Source organism: Schistocerca gregaria, chromosome 8 (assembly GCF_023897955.1).
Source record: "Schistocerca gregaria isolate iqSchGreg1 chromosome 8, iqSchGreg1.2, whole genome shotgun sequence".
Classification (NCBI taxonomy): Eukaryota; Metazoa; Arthropoda; class Insecta; order Orthoptera; family Acrididae; genus Schistocerca; species Schistocerca gregaria.
Window position 1 is genome coordinate 392,548,484 of NC_064927.1, and position 14,056 is coordinate 392,562,539.

The 14,056-nt window shown below is 38.0% G+C and overlaps 1 protein-coding gene across 5 annotated transcripts in view; it reads right to left on the reverse strand.

Annotated features, from left to right (window-relative positions):
• Positions 1-3,406: 3,406 nt before the first annotated feature.
• LOC126285404 (tyrosine--tRNA ligase, cytoplasmic) overlaps positions 3,407-14,056 on the reverse strand; it is a 103,007-nt gene continuing 92,357 nt past the window's right edge. For all 5 annotated transcript variants that reach the window (XM_049984750.1, XM_049984753.1, XM_049984752.1 and 2 more), the window contains 2 exons: positions 9,020-9,158; positions 3,407-3,685 (listed from right to left, as the gene is read on the reverse strand). In XM_049984750.1, the coding sequence (XP_049840707.1) occupies positions 3,575-3,685; positions 9,020-9,158 (250 nt within the window). In that variant the 3' untranslated portion in view covers positions 3,407-3,574. The remainder of the gene's footprint in view (positions 3,686-9,019; positions 9,159-14,056) is intronic.

The following is a 14,056-nucleotide window of genomic DNA, read 5'->3' on the forward strand; positions in this document are numbered from 1 at the left end:
TCTCCCCCCATCTTTACATTGCTATCGTGGAGAGTCAGTGAAGGAAGTGGTTAGTATCTTTGACATGGGAGGCTAGATTACAGTCAATTGGTTGGAGGTTTTGGTCAATGAGGGCCAAAATTCCATTAGTGGTGGCACAATAACCAGCTACAATGGGGGCATCTTGCTTCCATTCCCAGTGACAGTTGCATTCTGGTCTCAGCTGCTGGACTTGATGACACTCATCTGTTTGTGAGGTGTGCTTGCTTGTGTGAATGAATGGTTTGTGTTTTTCTCTTTTCCTACATTGTTGCAGGTTAGGTACTCCATGATGTTAAGTGTGTATTATAAATCATTAAGTACAGAAGTACTTTAATGCATCAAGGATATACATACATTTCATAGTGAAGCTAAATAATCATTGCCTAATGTGACTGCTTCGATGAGCCCAACATATAAATGTAATAATCAAATAATAATAAATAAACCAGGGGTGAAAACCCTTAGACAAGGTGTGTAACAACATTATGAAAAAGTCAGGAATAGCAAGGTAAAGTCATTATGATATGGAGAAGCTTAGTCACTTGACAGTTGTAAAAGTGAGGGTCATAAGCTGTGCATACAATTTCAAATTTTTAAGGTGGTGTGGACCCAATTTTATGTACGTATGAGAAAGAAAAAGGATAGGTAAACCCATGAGGGCATGGTCTACTCATGGTGAGGTGAATCCCTGGAAGGAATAGCTTGTACTGTTTCTTTTATGTAGAATGGTAAGGAGAGTGGCACTCTCATCACAAAGACAATGTGTGAACACATTACAAGCAATGGCATTCCACAGCATCAAGGAAACACAAGACGGCGACCATAAATTTTCAACAAGGTATAAGTACTCATTAACATCAGGGTGAAAGGTCATTAGAGAAGCTGTTGGTTCAGTTAGAAACCCATAACCAGAGCCTTAAAATGCTTCACAGCTCAGTACAGTCACATTATAGTGAAGTTGCATTCCACAAGTGGCTGCCTCCTCTGTGTAGTGCACCCCTGACCTATCAAGGGAAATCCCATAATTCTCCATCTCATAATGCAGGCCAAGAAGCTGATGGTACTTAGGTGAGATGCTCCACTCAACACAAAACTTATGGGCCCTGCAAGCGATGCCAGCAGTCTTCAATTACGGCAGCTGTCCATATGAAGTGAAGATGGCTGAGAACCAAAGCGACAGGTGTCATTTGCGCCGATACAAACCACAACTTGATGAGGACTGTACCTTACACCCTTGACATCTGCAGACAAGACCATCTCTACATCTCGGATGAGACCCCCCCAGCATACATACTGAGCACACAGTAGACATCTTTCCTACCCTGGATGCTTTTTCCCTAAGGGACTCCATAACCCTTCTAACATTGGAACTCCAATAACTAGCAACCTCCTCTCCCTTTGTGCATGTTGCTGAAGGAGTAATCATTTGTCAAGCGAATGGGTGAAGCCAGGTGGCCAGTCCCCACATTCACCCTCCACCTTGAGCAATGGGAGTGTGCTACAACCTGCCATTCACCCTGAGGTGAGGACAGTTCCCAAATTAGGTACACTGGGATATGCCTCGGCAACAGTACAAATGAACAAAAGAAGCAACATCTACATCATCCTGTGTGATGCGCCAATTTTATATTCTGAGGCAGCAGCCTGTAGATGGTGGACAGGATCTTCAGCTGTTAGCGAACTGTGGGCAGCTACTCCTTTGTCCACACACATCCTACTACTAAAATTCACAGAAACTCGATGAGAAAAACCAAATGATCTGTACAAATACACACAACTGCTTCCACACGCATTGCTCTCTCCTTGCATGTTTCTTCATTTCCACAGAACTTACACTAATGCTCCTTGAGGTCATCTTCCACCAATCTGAATTTTTTACATCTGTTAGCACCTGCCTTCTTTAGATTTGGAATAGTTACATAATTTTTTGAGTCTGTTGGCATTTTCTCTGTCTCATATAGCCTAAATAGCAAATAAAACAGTTTTTTTGTCATTGGTTATCATCTTCAGGTGGTTGCTTCACTTTTCTTCAAAGATGTCTTTAATACTCCTATATGTGGCATCTGCCATTCCCATAATCATGCACCCTTCTACAGCTTTGCATTTCTCATCTAACCATTCCTGCTTTGCTATTTTACACTTCCCATTAGCCACCCCCCCTCCCCCTTAAATGACTGCATTTACATATTTTCTCCTTTCATCAATTAAATTAAATATCGCATAAATGGATAGATAAAAAATCTACACGCCAAGCAGTGGCAGGGGAACACACACACACACGCATGCGGATTTCATTTTTACAAGCTTTTGGAGCTAGTGTCTCCTCCTTCTGGCAGAAGAGTCGAAGAGGAAGGAAGAGGGGTGAAGGAGGACTGGAGAGGTTTGGGGAAAGGGGTACAGTTCAGAAAAGTCACCCAGAACCCCAGGAAAAACTGATTGTTGGGGACTGCACCAGACTGGATCTATTTGTATATGCTGTTAATTAATAAAGATTTTAAGATTTTTTTTACTTCTTTGCTTGAATGCTGTATGCACAAGCACGTTGCAGGCACTTCCTACCACCTATTAAAGTTTTCTATATCAACAAATGATTTGCCTGCTATTTTTTTTCATCTCTTATTTCTCTGATATATCAAATTCATTTCATTGCTCTCAATCATTGGGTGTTCTGTTTTTAATATCAAAATTTTGTTACATTGTGACCATATTATATCTCCACTGCTCAAAAGTACACCTGGAGCAGCACTAACGACATGTTTATTTTATAGAGGGACCCAGGGTCAGCTCTATATTCATGTACTGCACAGCACAATTAACACCTAGGCTGACCTCTACAAAATACATATTTGTGTGTCTGGTAACTGTTCCTGTTTCATCCTGGTCAATCTGAAGTGTTACATATTCTCAGCCCAGGCACTTCTACCTTCCTGAACTATGAAAACCTAATATTGTATGTTAAAATTCTTATGTAGTTGTCCTATATTCTCTCTTATTTGTTAAATCTAGCGATCAGTTATACAAATTTGCTACATGATACATAAAACTAATTTCTACTACAGCTATTGATCTGAATTTCTCTCATGATTGTTATCCAGTAGTAGAACTCTTATTTTTCTATTGGCTCCCAATGTCACTTTAGTATACCCGTTATCACTTTGCTGTGCCCTAAAGTCCCTTACATGTATGTGTAGTTCTTCTCTTCCACTTTTGGTAACATTTCACCTACTGAAAATTTACCATGCATTGTGATAGTAAATAGTCTCATTTTCCTTATTTATTTTCTGGTCCATTTCAACTGATGTATTTGAATTATTTATCTTCTAATTCTGCCTTTGTGATAAGAGACTGAAGGAATAGGTGTTCTGAAAAAATCTCTAACTCCACATAAGAAAATCCTAAAATATTTTAATACATGAATAAATTATGCTTCAATAAAAATACGACGAATGTAATGTAAAGCACATGACAGGTCTTTATCTCAAACCAAACAGTGGCATCATTTAATATTGATAACACAGATGAAAGCACACATTCCTTAATATTTAGATCATCATCATTTAACAGGCGCATTCTTCAAGGTTTTCGATTTGACTTTCCCATTTTTTGTGCAAAGAGCATTTCCTTGCCACTCTGCCTCACATTCCACATTGGTCTTCAAGTCAACCTATAAAATAAGAGCAAGGAAAGAACATTTGCTATTACAAATGAACATAAGAATGCAAACCTAAAACTTATTCACACTTTTGATGCTACCTAAATGGTTTAATGTGTTTTGTTATACCACTTGCATGTTTTTATTTCATAGTGTGAATTGTGTAGCTGAAGAAAACAATTCATGTGCATGAGAAAACTATGTTTTTATCTTTAACAGCAACATATACATGAAATTTTAGTATCACTGTTTTCAGTGGCCTGATAAAATAGAAGTGTGTGCAGCACCCATTGGTCAACTAAATTTCAAGCTTTTAGTAACTACATCTACTGTGACAGCAATACTCCACCAATTTATCCCAATCTAAAAAGGTGTAGTGTTTTCAGACATTCTTAGTACTCTTGCATACAAAACAGTGAACTGACAAATCCAATTGTAAATAAATCCACAAAGAAGTAGATGCTAAACAACATTTTTATTATAAGCTTACAACATTTTTATTATAAGGTTACAAATAAAAATGTACAAGGATTTCTCGTGAAGATAAAACATGAAAGAGGATAACTTGGTGGAAAATATATCAGTTCATTTTGGACAAGCAGATGGCCCCAAACATATTTTCAGTTAGTTCTTGGATCAGATATGTAGTGGGGTGAAATGTTATGTTAATGCATATATTGTGGCATTTTAAGATGATGGCAACAATGAGTAGTCTAAATCAGCTATTACATCGAATCTGTCGCTGAGAAGTTTTTAAGGATATACACTATGTGATCAAAAGTATCCAGTCACCTGGCTGGAAATGACTTACAAGTTCATGGTGCCCTCCATCAGTAATGCTGGAATTCAATATGGTGTTGGCCCACCCTTAGCCTTAATGACAGCTTCCTCTCTCGCAGGCATATGTTAAATCATATGCTGGAAGGTTTCTTGGGGAATGGCAACCCATTCTTCAGAGTGCTGCGAGGAAAGGTATCGATGTCGGTTGGTGAGGCCTGGCATGAAGTCAGCATTCCAAATATCCTAATAGTGTTCTATAGGATTCAGGTAAAGACTCTGTGCAGGCCAGTCCATTGCAGGGATGCTATTATTGTGTAACCACTCACCACAGGCTACACATTATGAACAGGTGCTCGGTTGTGTTGATAGATGGAAACGCCATCCTGGAATTGCTTTTCAACAGTGGGAAGCGAGAAGGTGCTTGAAACACTAGTGTAGACCTGTGCTGTGATAGTGCCACACAAAACAACAAGGGGTGCAAGCCCCCTTCATAAATAACATGACCACACCATAACACCACTGCCTCTGAATTTTACAGTTGGCACTACACTCACTGACAGATGACGTTCACCGGTCATTCGTCATACCCACTCCCGGCCATCGGTTTGCCACATTGTGTCTCTTCACACAACGTTTTTCCACAGTTCAATTGTCCAATGTTTACGCTCCTTACACCAATGCGTCGTTTGGCATTTACCGGTGTGATTTGTGGCTTATGAGCAGCCACTAGACCATAAAATATAAGTTTTCTAAACCATGAAATCCAAGTTTTCTCACCTCTCGCCTAACTGTCGTAGTACTTGCAGTGGCTCCTGATCCAGTTTGGAATTCTGGTGTGATGGTATAGATAGATGTCTGACCATTACACATTACGACCCTCTTCAACTGTACATGGTCTCTGTCAGTCAACACACGAGGTCGGCCTGTATGCTTTTGTGCTGCATGTGCCCCTTCACATTTCCACTTCACTATCACATTGGAAACAGTGGACCTAGGGATGTTTAGGAATGTGTAAATGTCACGTTCAGACATATGACACAAGTAACACGCAATCACCCGACCACGTTTGAAGTCCGTGAGTTTTGCAGAGTGCCCTATTCTGCTCTCTCATTATGTCTAATGACTACTGAGGTTGCTGATATGAAGTACCTGCCAGCAAATTGCACCTAATATGAAAAACATATGTTTTTGGGGTGTTTGAATACTTTTGATCACATAGTGTAATATTTTGCATGTTGCCTGTTTATCAAAGAAGAAGAGGGTGAAGAACAGCTCAAGCAGAAAATTGCTTCACAGGAAAGAACATTAACCTCAGGAGGTTACATTGTACAAACAAGGAAAAGGTGTCTGAAAGTATATATCTCAGGAGTGTCACACTGTATGGCTGTGAGATCTGGACTCTAGGGATTGATGAAAGGAAAAAGAATTTTTTCAGATGTGGTGTTGCAGGTGCCACCTTAAAATCAAATGGACTGATAAAGACTATGAATAATAATATTTTGATACTAAAAGGTTTATGGCGAACTACTGTGAGGAACTCAAAAGCAATAATACAGAATATTTCAATGGAAAAATAACTACAGGAAGACATGACTGAAATGCATACATCAAATTGTAAAAGATATTGACTGTTAACTCCTACACAGAAATGCAGAAGACAGCAGAAAGATGAAGATTGAAATCTGGTACCAACCAGTCTCGTTCCAATAAATTTTCAGGCTGAGCACTAAAGAAACAAAAGAAACAAGGCTGAATGTTTTCTAAGAATACATAAAACTTTGGAATATATGTCTGTCAAAAAGTTTTGCTTTTAAAATTGGCAGAACTGTCACTGACATATATCAAATTATGCAGAGTACAAGTGTTTGTGAGCTTATCTGTCAAGGCAGTTTTTGTGGTTCAAGAACATTTTGAGATGGTACATAGGATGTTACGATTATGAAAGCATGGGTATCTAAACACTACAGAACTGATTGAACCACCAAATGTACCCACAATGCACTGAAAGGAACTGTTGATAATTTTAGATTGGCCACAATGTAATTAAAACTGACAATGAAATATCATTTTAGAGACTTGGCGGAAATAGACAAGAGGGGACAAACCATAGTGCTTCATCTGCAATTTGTACAGGAGAAATGAGAATACATACTACGTTGATCCAAATTCTAGCTCAAGAGAGCTGCAATGAATTGGTACTGAAGCACATAATGTACTTATACTTGTGCAAGGCATACTAACAACATAAACTTACTCACAAGTGTTTTGATGTCAGATTACATTTCTGTAGTTATGAGCATTAAAAATTTCATTGTGAACTTCCATATATTAAGCGTCAGTAAAAAAGAGAGAGAGAGAGAGAGAGAGAGAGAGAGAGAGAGAGAGAGAGAGAGAGAGAGAGAGAGAGAGAAGGGGGGAGGGGGGGAAGCCACTCTGAATGTGAATTATGAAAATAACTTAACATGTCAGATTCAGATAACACGAAACAGCACTGATGCAAACAACTGAACACGGCTGCTCAGATTGTCTCCCAAATCATTTATATAGATAAGGAACAGCAAAGGGCCTATAACACTACCTCGGGGAACGCCTGATATCACTTCTGTTTTATTTGATTACTTTCCATCAATTACTATGAACTGTGACCTCTCTGACAGGAAATTGCAAATTCAGTCATGTAACTGAGACAATATTCCATAAGCACACAATTTCACTACGAGCCGCTTGTGGCTACAGTGTCAAAAGCCTTCCGGAAATCCAGGAATATGGAATCGATCTGAAATCCCTTGTCAATAGCACTCAGCACTTCATGTGAATAAAGAGCTAGTTGTGTTTCACCAGAACGTTGTTTTCTAAACCCATGTTGACGGTGTGTCAATAGCCCGTTTCCATCGAGGTAATTCACAATGTTCAAACACAAAATATGTTCTAAAATCCTTCTGCATATCAATGTCAACAATATGGGCCTGTAATTTAGTGGATTGCTCCTACTACCTTTCTTGAATATTCGTGTGACCTGTGCAACTTTCCAGCCTTTGGGTATGGATCTTTTGTCGAGCGAATGGTTATATATGATTAAGTATGGAGCTAATGCATCAGCATACTCAGAAAGGAACCTAACTGGTATACAGTCTGGACCAGAAGACTTGCTTTTATTAAGTGATTTGAGTTGCTTCACTACTCCGAGGATATTCGCTTTTACGTTACTCATGCTGGCAGCTGTTCTTGACTCAAATTTTGGAATATGTACTTCGTCTTCTTTTGTGAAGGCATTTCGGAAGGCTGTGTTTAGTAATTCTGCTTTGGCAGCACTGTCTTCAATAGTATCTCCATTGTTATTGCACAGAGAAGGCATTGATTGTTTCTTGCCGTTAACATACTTCACATACGACCAATCTCTTTGGATTTTCTGCCAGGTCTACTGCTGACAAAGGCCTTAATGGCCGAAAGCTTTAATTGTGTGAATCTTTTTGTTGTGCCTATCGCGACTCAGCGTCTCCGCTATATGGTGAGTAACAAGTTTCCTTCTCTGGTATTGTTACATTCCATCCTGGATTTTCCAGAGTAAGATGTTAGTGGTACCAACATGTAATTTTAGCAACATTGCATCCCTTCCAGCTTTTCAGTGATCTGACAAGTACCTCAATCTTATCAGAGGCACGTAAGTAGGCAAGTGTGCTGCAAGTCTCCATAAATACTTAATGTTAATTTCATTTCTATGCACCATTTATTTACACCTGCACTTTTGTATCTGTGCATGTGTAGTCTGTGCTTTTATTTTTGATAGGGAGTAGCAATAAAGCTTCTCTTTCATATACAATAAGTGCAATAAGATAATTTAAAAAGTAACTGGCCATGAATGATTAAAAAACATCCGCATAACGTTAGAATATTTGGTATTTCATTTCAAAATAACTGGCCACTACCAAGAATTATTCGTAGTACAAAGCAGCTCTCTCTAAAATGTTTACAAGACATAATTTTTGAATAACCTGTGTAATTTTTGTAGCTTTCACAATTTTAGTTGCCTGCGTTCTACCATTACTCAGACCACAGCTTCACAATTTAAAAACATATCTGTTTGTCAAACATTGTACACTGCTATCAATTCAAAGTTCTATTTGTTACATTCGCGGTCATCAGTAATTTTCCTTGGGTAATTTTTTAAATTACTTGTATTATTTTAATTTATTATCTGGTGATGTGCAACTCTGGATATTTTATTACCATTATCATTATATAAATCATTCTTGGTTATTTAGTTTTGATTATTTGTCACATAACAAATATTTACCTTTACATGTAATGGTGGTGAGAGTAAATATTGTTTGACAAACCTACTGTGATTGTGTGTAGGATGTGGACTATGGACATTTAACTCAGGATTTGTAGTGTACATTATATTCATATCAATACAACAAATGGAAAAATGTATTTAAGTTTAACTACTCTTAGGTTTACAAATTTAGAATCATGACAACATTTCTTGTTCCTAATTTTTCATCAATTTGCTCCATTATGTGATTTTTTCTTTCCACAAAAACATTGCCACTAGGACTTGCTTACCTGTAACTTTTCCCACACTTTCTTCTTAGGATTCAGAACGTCATCAGGTGTTCCAGATTCATATCCTTCAATGAAAATTCTTTCTCCTGGAACTGATCCATTTGGTGGTATAAGAGGTTCTACATGTTTTGGATCCTCACTGAAAGAAAAATGTTATATGTTCAATATTAGTGGTCCACAAAAAGAGTATCTTAAAATTAAAATTCATGTAAATACAAAAATACGTATGAAGAACTGCATTTCTGGGAGCACACAGCAGATAGTCTGCAGAAGTCAGTTATTGCTAATCCTTCCATTTATCCGCACGTACCTGTTACAGTGCTTCCATCACTTTCTTATTATATTGTACTAACAACTTGAAAACTGACATGAAAATAATACTTTTCAACCATATGCAGAGCCATACAAGCAGGCTTAGTTATGCATTCCATCTATGTAATCTTGATAATATTTATATTACTTTGAAAACAAGTGTTGTCACGTACCGTGTATGTAACTTACAAAATGTACATTATCAGAATGATTTATCACAGATACCACAAGGAAGTGCAATCACCATGGCCAAAGTGTCTACCTGCACATGTTCCAAATAATGGGGCCAGGGACAAATTAACCATGCCTTTCTTCAAAGCAATTTTTTCAGTACATGCAAAACAGCAATTTTTAGAAAAGCAATGTTACAACTGCAGAATGACTAGCCACAAACTTTTTTTATGGTATCACTTCACTTGGTTACCTTCTTTTTCCCAATTAAATGACAGCCATATTACTATAGTCCTTTGAAAACATAATTTCTGAGATACACTCTGAAGCATGAGAAGAAATGAATCTGTGAATACCAAATCAGCTGTGCAGGCAATACTTCAAACTATTATTATTTCCAAAAAGTCAGAGTTCTTATACAATCAGTGTGAGAAAGAAAACTGGCATTATACGAATCGGAGCGTGGAATGTCAGATCCCTTAATCGGGCAGGTAGGTTAGAAAATTTAAAAAGGGAAATGGACATAGTGGGAATTAGTGAAGTTCGGTGGCAGGAGGAACAAGACTTCTGGTCAAGTGACTACAGGGTTATAAATACAAAGTCAAGTAGGGGTAATGCAGGAGTAGGTTTAATAATGAATAGGAAAATAGGAATGTGGGTAAGCTATTACAAACAACATAGTGAACACATTATTGTGGCCAAGATAGATACGAAGTCCACACCTACTACAGTAGTACAAGTTTATATGCCAACTAGCTCTGCAGATGATGAAGAAATTGAAGAAATGTATGATGAAATAAAAGAAATTATTCAGATACTGAAGGGAGGCGAAAATTTAATAGTCATGGGTGACTGAAATACGGTAGTAGGAAAAAGGGGAGAAGGAAACGTAGTAGGTGAATATGGATTGGGGCTAAGAAATGATAGAAATTTGCACAGAGCACAACTTAATCATAGCTAACACTTGGTTCAAGAATCATAAAAGAAGGTTGTATACGTGGAAGAAGCCTGGAGATACTGACAGGTTTAAGATAGATCTATATAATGGTAAGACAGGGATTTAGGAACCAGGTTTTAAATTGTAAGACATTTCCAGGGGCAGATGTGGACTCTGACCACAATCTATTGGTTATGGACTGTAGACTAAAACTGAAGAAACTGCAAAAAGGTGGGAATTTAAGGAAATGGGACCTGGATAAACTGACTAAACTAGAGGTTGTACAGAGTTTCAGGGAGAGCATAAGGGAACAATTGACAGGAATGGGGGAAAGAAATACAGTAGAAGAAGAATGGGTAGCTCTGAGGGATGAAGTAGTGAAGGCAGCAGAGGATCAGGTAGGTAAAAAGACGAGGGCTAGTAGAAAACCTTGGGTGACAAAACAAATATTGAATTTAATTGACGAAAGGAGAAAATATAAAAATGCAGTAAATGAAGCAGGCAAAAAGGAATACAAACGTCTCAAAAATGAGATCGACAGGAAGTGCAAAATGGCTAACAGGCTAGATATAAATGTAAGGATTTAGAGGCTTATCTCACTAGAGGTAAGATAGATACTGCCAACAGGAAAATTAAAGAGACCTTTGGAGAAAAGAGAACCGCATGTATGAATATCAAGATGGAAACCCAGTTCTAAGCAAAGAAGGGAAAGCAGAAATGTGGTATGAGTATATAGAGGGTCTATACAAGGGCAATGTACTTGAAGACAATGTTATGGAAACGGAAAAGGATTTAGAGGACGATGAAAAGGGAGATACGATACTGCGTGAAGAGTTTGACGGAGCACTGAAAGACCTGAGTCGAAACAAGGCCCCGGGAGTAGACAACATTCCATCAGAACTACTGACAGCCTCAGGAGAGCCAATCCTGACAAAACTCTACCATCTGGTGAGCAAGATGTATGAGACAGGCAAAATACCCTCAGACTTCAAGAAGAATATAATAATTCCAATCCCAAAGAAATCACATGCTGACAGATGTGAAAATTACCGAACAATCAGTTTAATAAGCCACGGATGCAAAATACTAATGTGAATTCGTTACAAGTGAATGGAAAAACTGGTAGAAGCCGACCTCGGGGAAGATCAGTTTGAATTCTGTAGAAATATTGGAACACATGAGGCAATACTGACCTTACGACATATCTTAGTAGCTAGATTAAGGAAAGGCAAACCTACATTTCTAGCATTTGTAGACTTAGAGAAAGCTTTTGACAATGTTGACTGGAATACTCTCTTTCAAATTCTGGAGGTGGCAGGGGTAAAATACAGGGAGCGAAAGGCTATTTACAATTTGTACAGAAACCAGATGGCAGTTATAAGAGTTGAGGGGCATGAAATGGAAGCAGTGGTTGGGAAGGGAGTGAGACAGGGTTGTAGCCTATCCCCGATGCTGTTCAATCTGTATATTGAGCAAGCAGTGAAGGAAAGAAAAGAAAAAATTGGAGTAGGTATTAAAATCCATAGAGAAGAAATAAAAACTTTAAGGTTCGCCGATGACATTGTAATTCTGTCAGAGACAGCAAAGGACTTAGAAGAGCAGGTGAACGGAATGGATAGTGTCTTGAAAGGAGGATATAAGATGAACATCAACAAAAGCAAAAAGAGGACGATGGAATGTAGTCGAATTAAGTTGGGTGATGCTAAGGGAATTAGATTAGGAAATGGGACTCTTAAAGTAGTAAAGGAGTTTTGCTATTTGGGGAGCAAAATAACTGATTATGGTCGAAGTAGAGAGGATATCAAATCTAGAAGAAGAGAAATTTATTAACATCGAGTATAAATTTAAGTGTCAGGAAGTCGTTTCTGAAAGTATTTGTATGGGGAGTAGCCACTTATGGAAGTGAAACATGGACGATAACTAGTTTGGACAAGAAGAGAATAAGAAGCTTTCGAAATGTGGTGCTACAGAAGAATGCTGAAAATTAGATGGGTAGATCACATAACTAATGAGGAGGTATTGAATAGGATTGGGGAGAAGAGAAGTTTGTGGCACTACTTGACTAGAAGAAGGGATCGATTGGTAGGACATGTTCTGGGGCATCAAGGGATCACCAGTTTAGTATTGGAGGGTAAAAATCGTAGAGGGAGACCAAGAGATGAATACACTAAGTAGATTCAGAAGGATGTAGGTTGCAGTAGGTACTGGGAGATGAAGAAGCTCGCACACCATAGAGTAACATGGAGAGCTGCATCAAACCAGTCTCAGGACTGAAGACCACAACAACAACAGTGTGAGCAGAATTTCAGAAAGTTTCTTTTTCATTTTTCAGTAGCTCTTTAACAAAATCTGTTAAAGAAGAACTACAAGGCAGAATTCTTTCATTACTTGAAGCATAGGAAATCATTTTATCACTTGGCAAAGAATATTGGACTGACCCTCATCCCCCCCCCCCCCCTCTCTGTATGTTTGTAACATCTGTTTTACGTCATCTGTGGAACAGAGAACACTCAACATTGTAAATGTTCTGCACTCATTACCTCACAAATCTGCAGTGCCAAGTAAGTACTGTTAATGATGACCACTTTGCAAGTTTTGAAAAAGGAATGGACATTCCTGCTCTTCAGGAAACTTAACTTTTTTTTTATTGAAGTATTGTACTATCAAGTTTTATGGACTTGCCACATGGCAATGTTGTGAATAATGCACTCTTAGCTGCTTTTGGCAAAGAGAAATGATGCCATGGTACATTTCTTTTGCTTGCATCAGTATGTTTACAACCTTCAGGACTTTATAATTCACTTTCATTTCACTGCACATTATTTTGGCGACATTTTGTACTCTCTTCAGTTCTGTGGTCAAGTGCCCTCAGGGAAAATGCAAGAAGCAAAACTGCTGCTTTGTATCTAGATGAAATTTGAATACCCATGTTTCTTTGCCATTTTATCTGGCCAGAATTCTGATTTTAATATAGCTTCTTGAATTTGCAAACTTATTCCTTTTTCCTACATATCATTAGCAATTCTAATAGCATCACTTCAAGAAATATTTACTCTCTTATAAAATCTGGGCACAGTTTGTTGTAGTGTACTATTTCGTATTGCTTATGTTACAAAATTTATGTATACCAATAATCACATTTGTGAGAGACATTTTTCATAGCTCAGAGATGTTCACAGATCTATCAGTCACTCTATATTGTGGTTTAATGTGGTTGGAAGAGCTCATGAATAAAAAACAGTATGAATGTTTTATAGGTGAATGTTGCTGAAAGTCGATCACACTGACAACTTCGAGAAGAAGTGTTTGTGTATAAAGTCATGGTAAGATTGCCGATTCTTATAGTTTCCAAACAAAACAAAATACAGTTATCATACTTTACTACAAAAAAGAGCACCTCTAACAGTTTTGGAAATATGAGAAGCTTCATAGCTTGCATGCTCTTATTCATTTCACGATAGTGTTACTTTAATGACTGCTCCATTCTTCACTGCCATGGTGTGCAGGCTGCAGAGGAATGTTCTTTATGTTCCTGGGCTTGTTAAGTTCAAATTTAGGACACACATATGTAGTTCATATTGTTACATACACCATGAAGACTCTGGACATGCAAATGG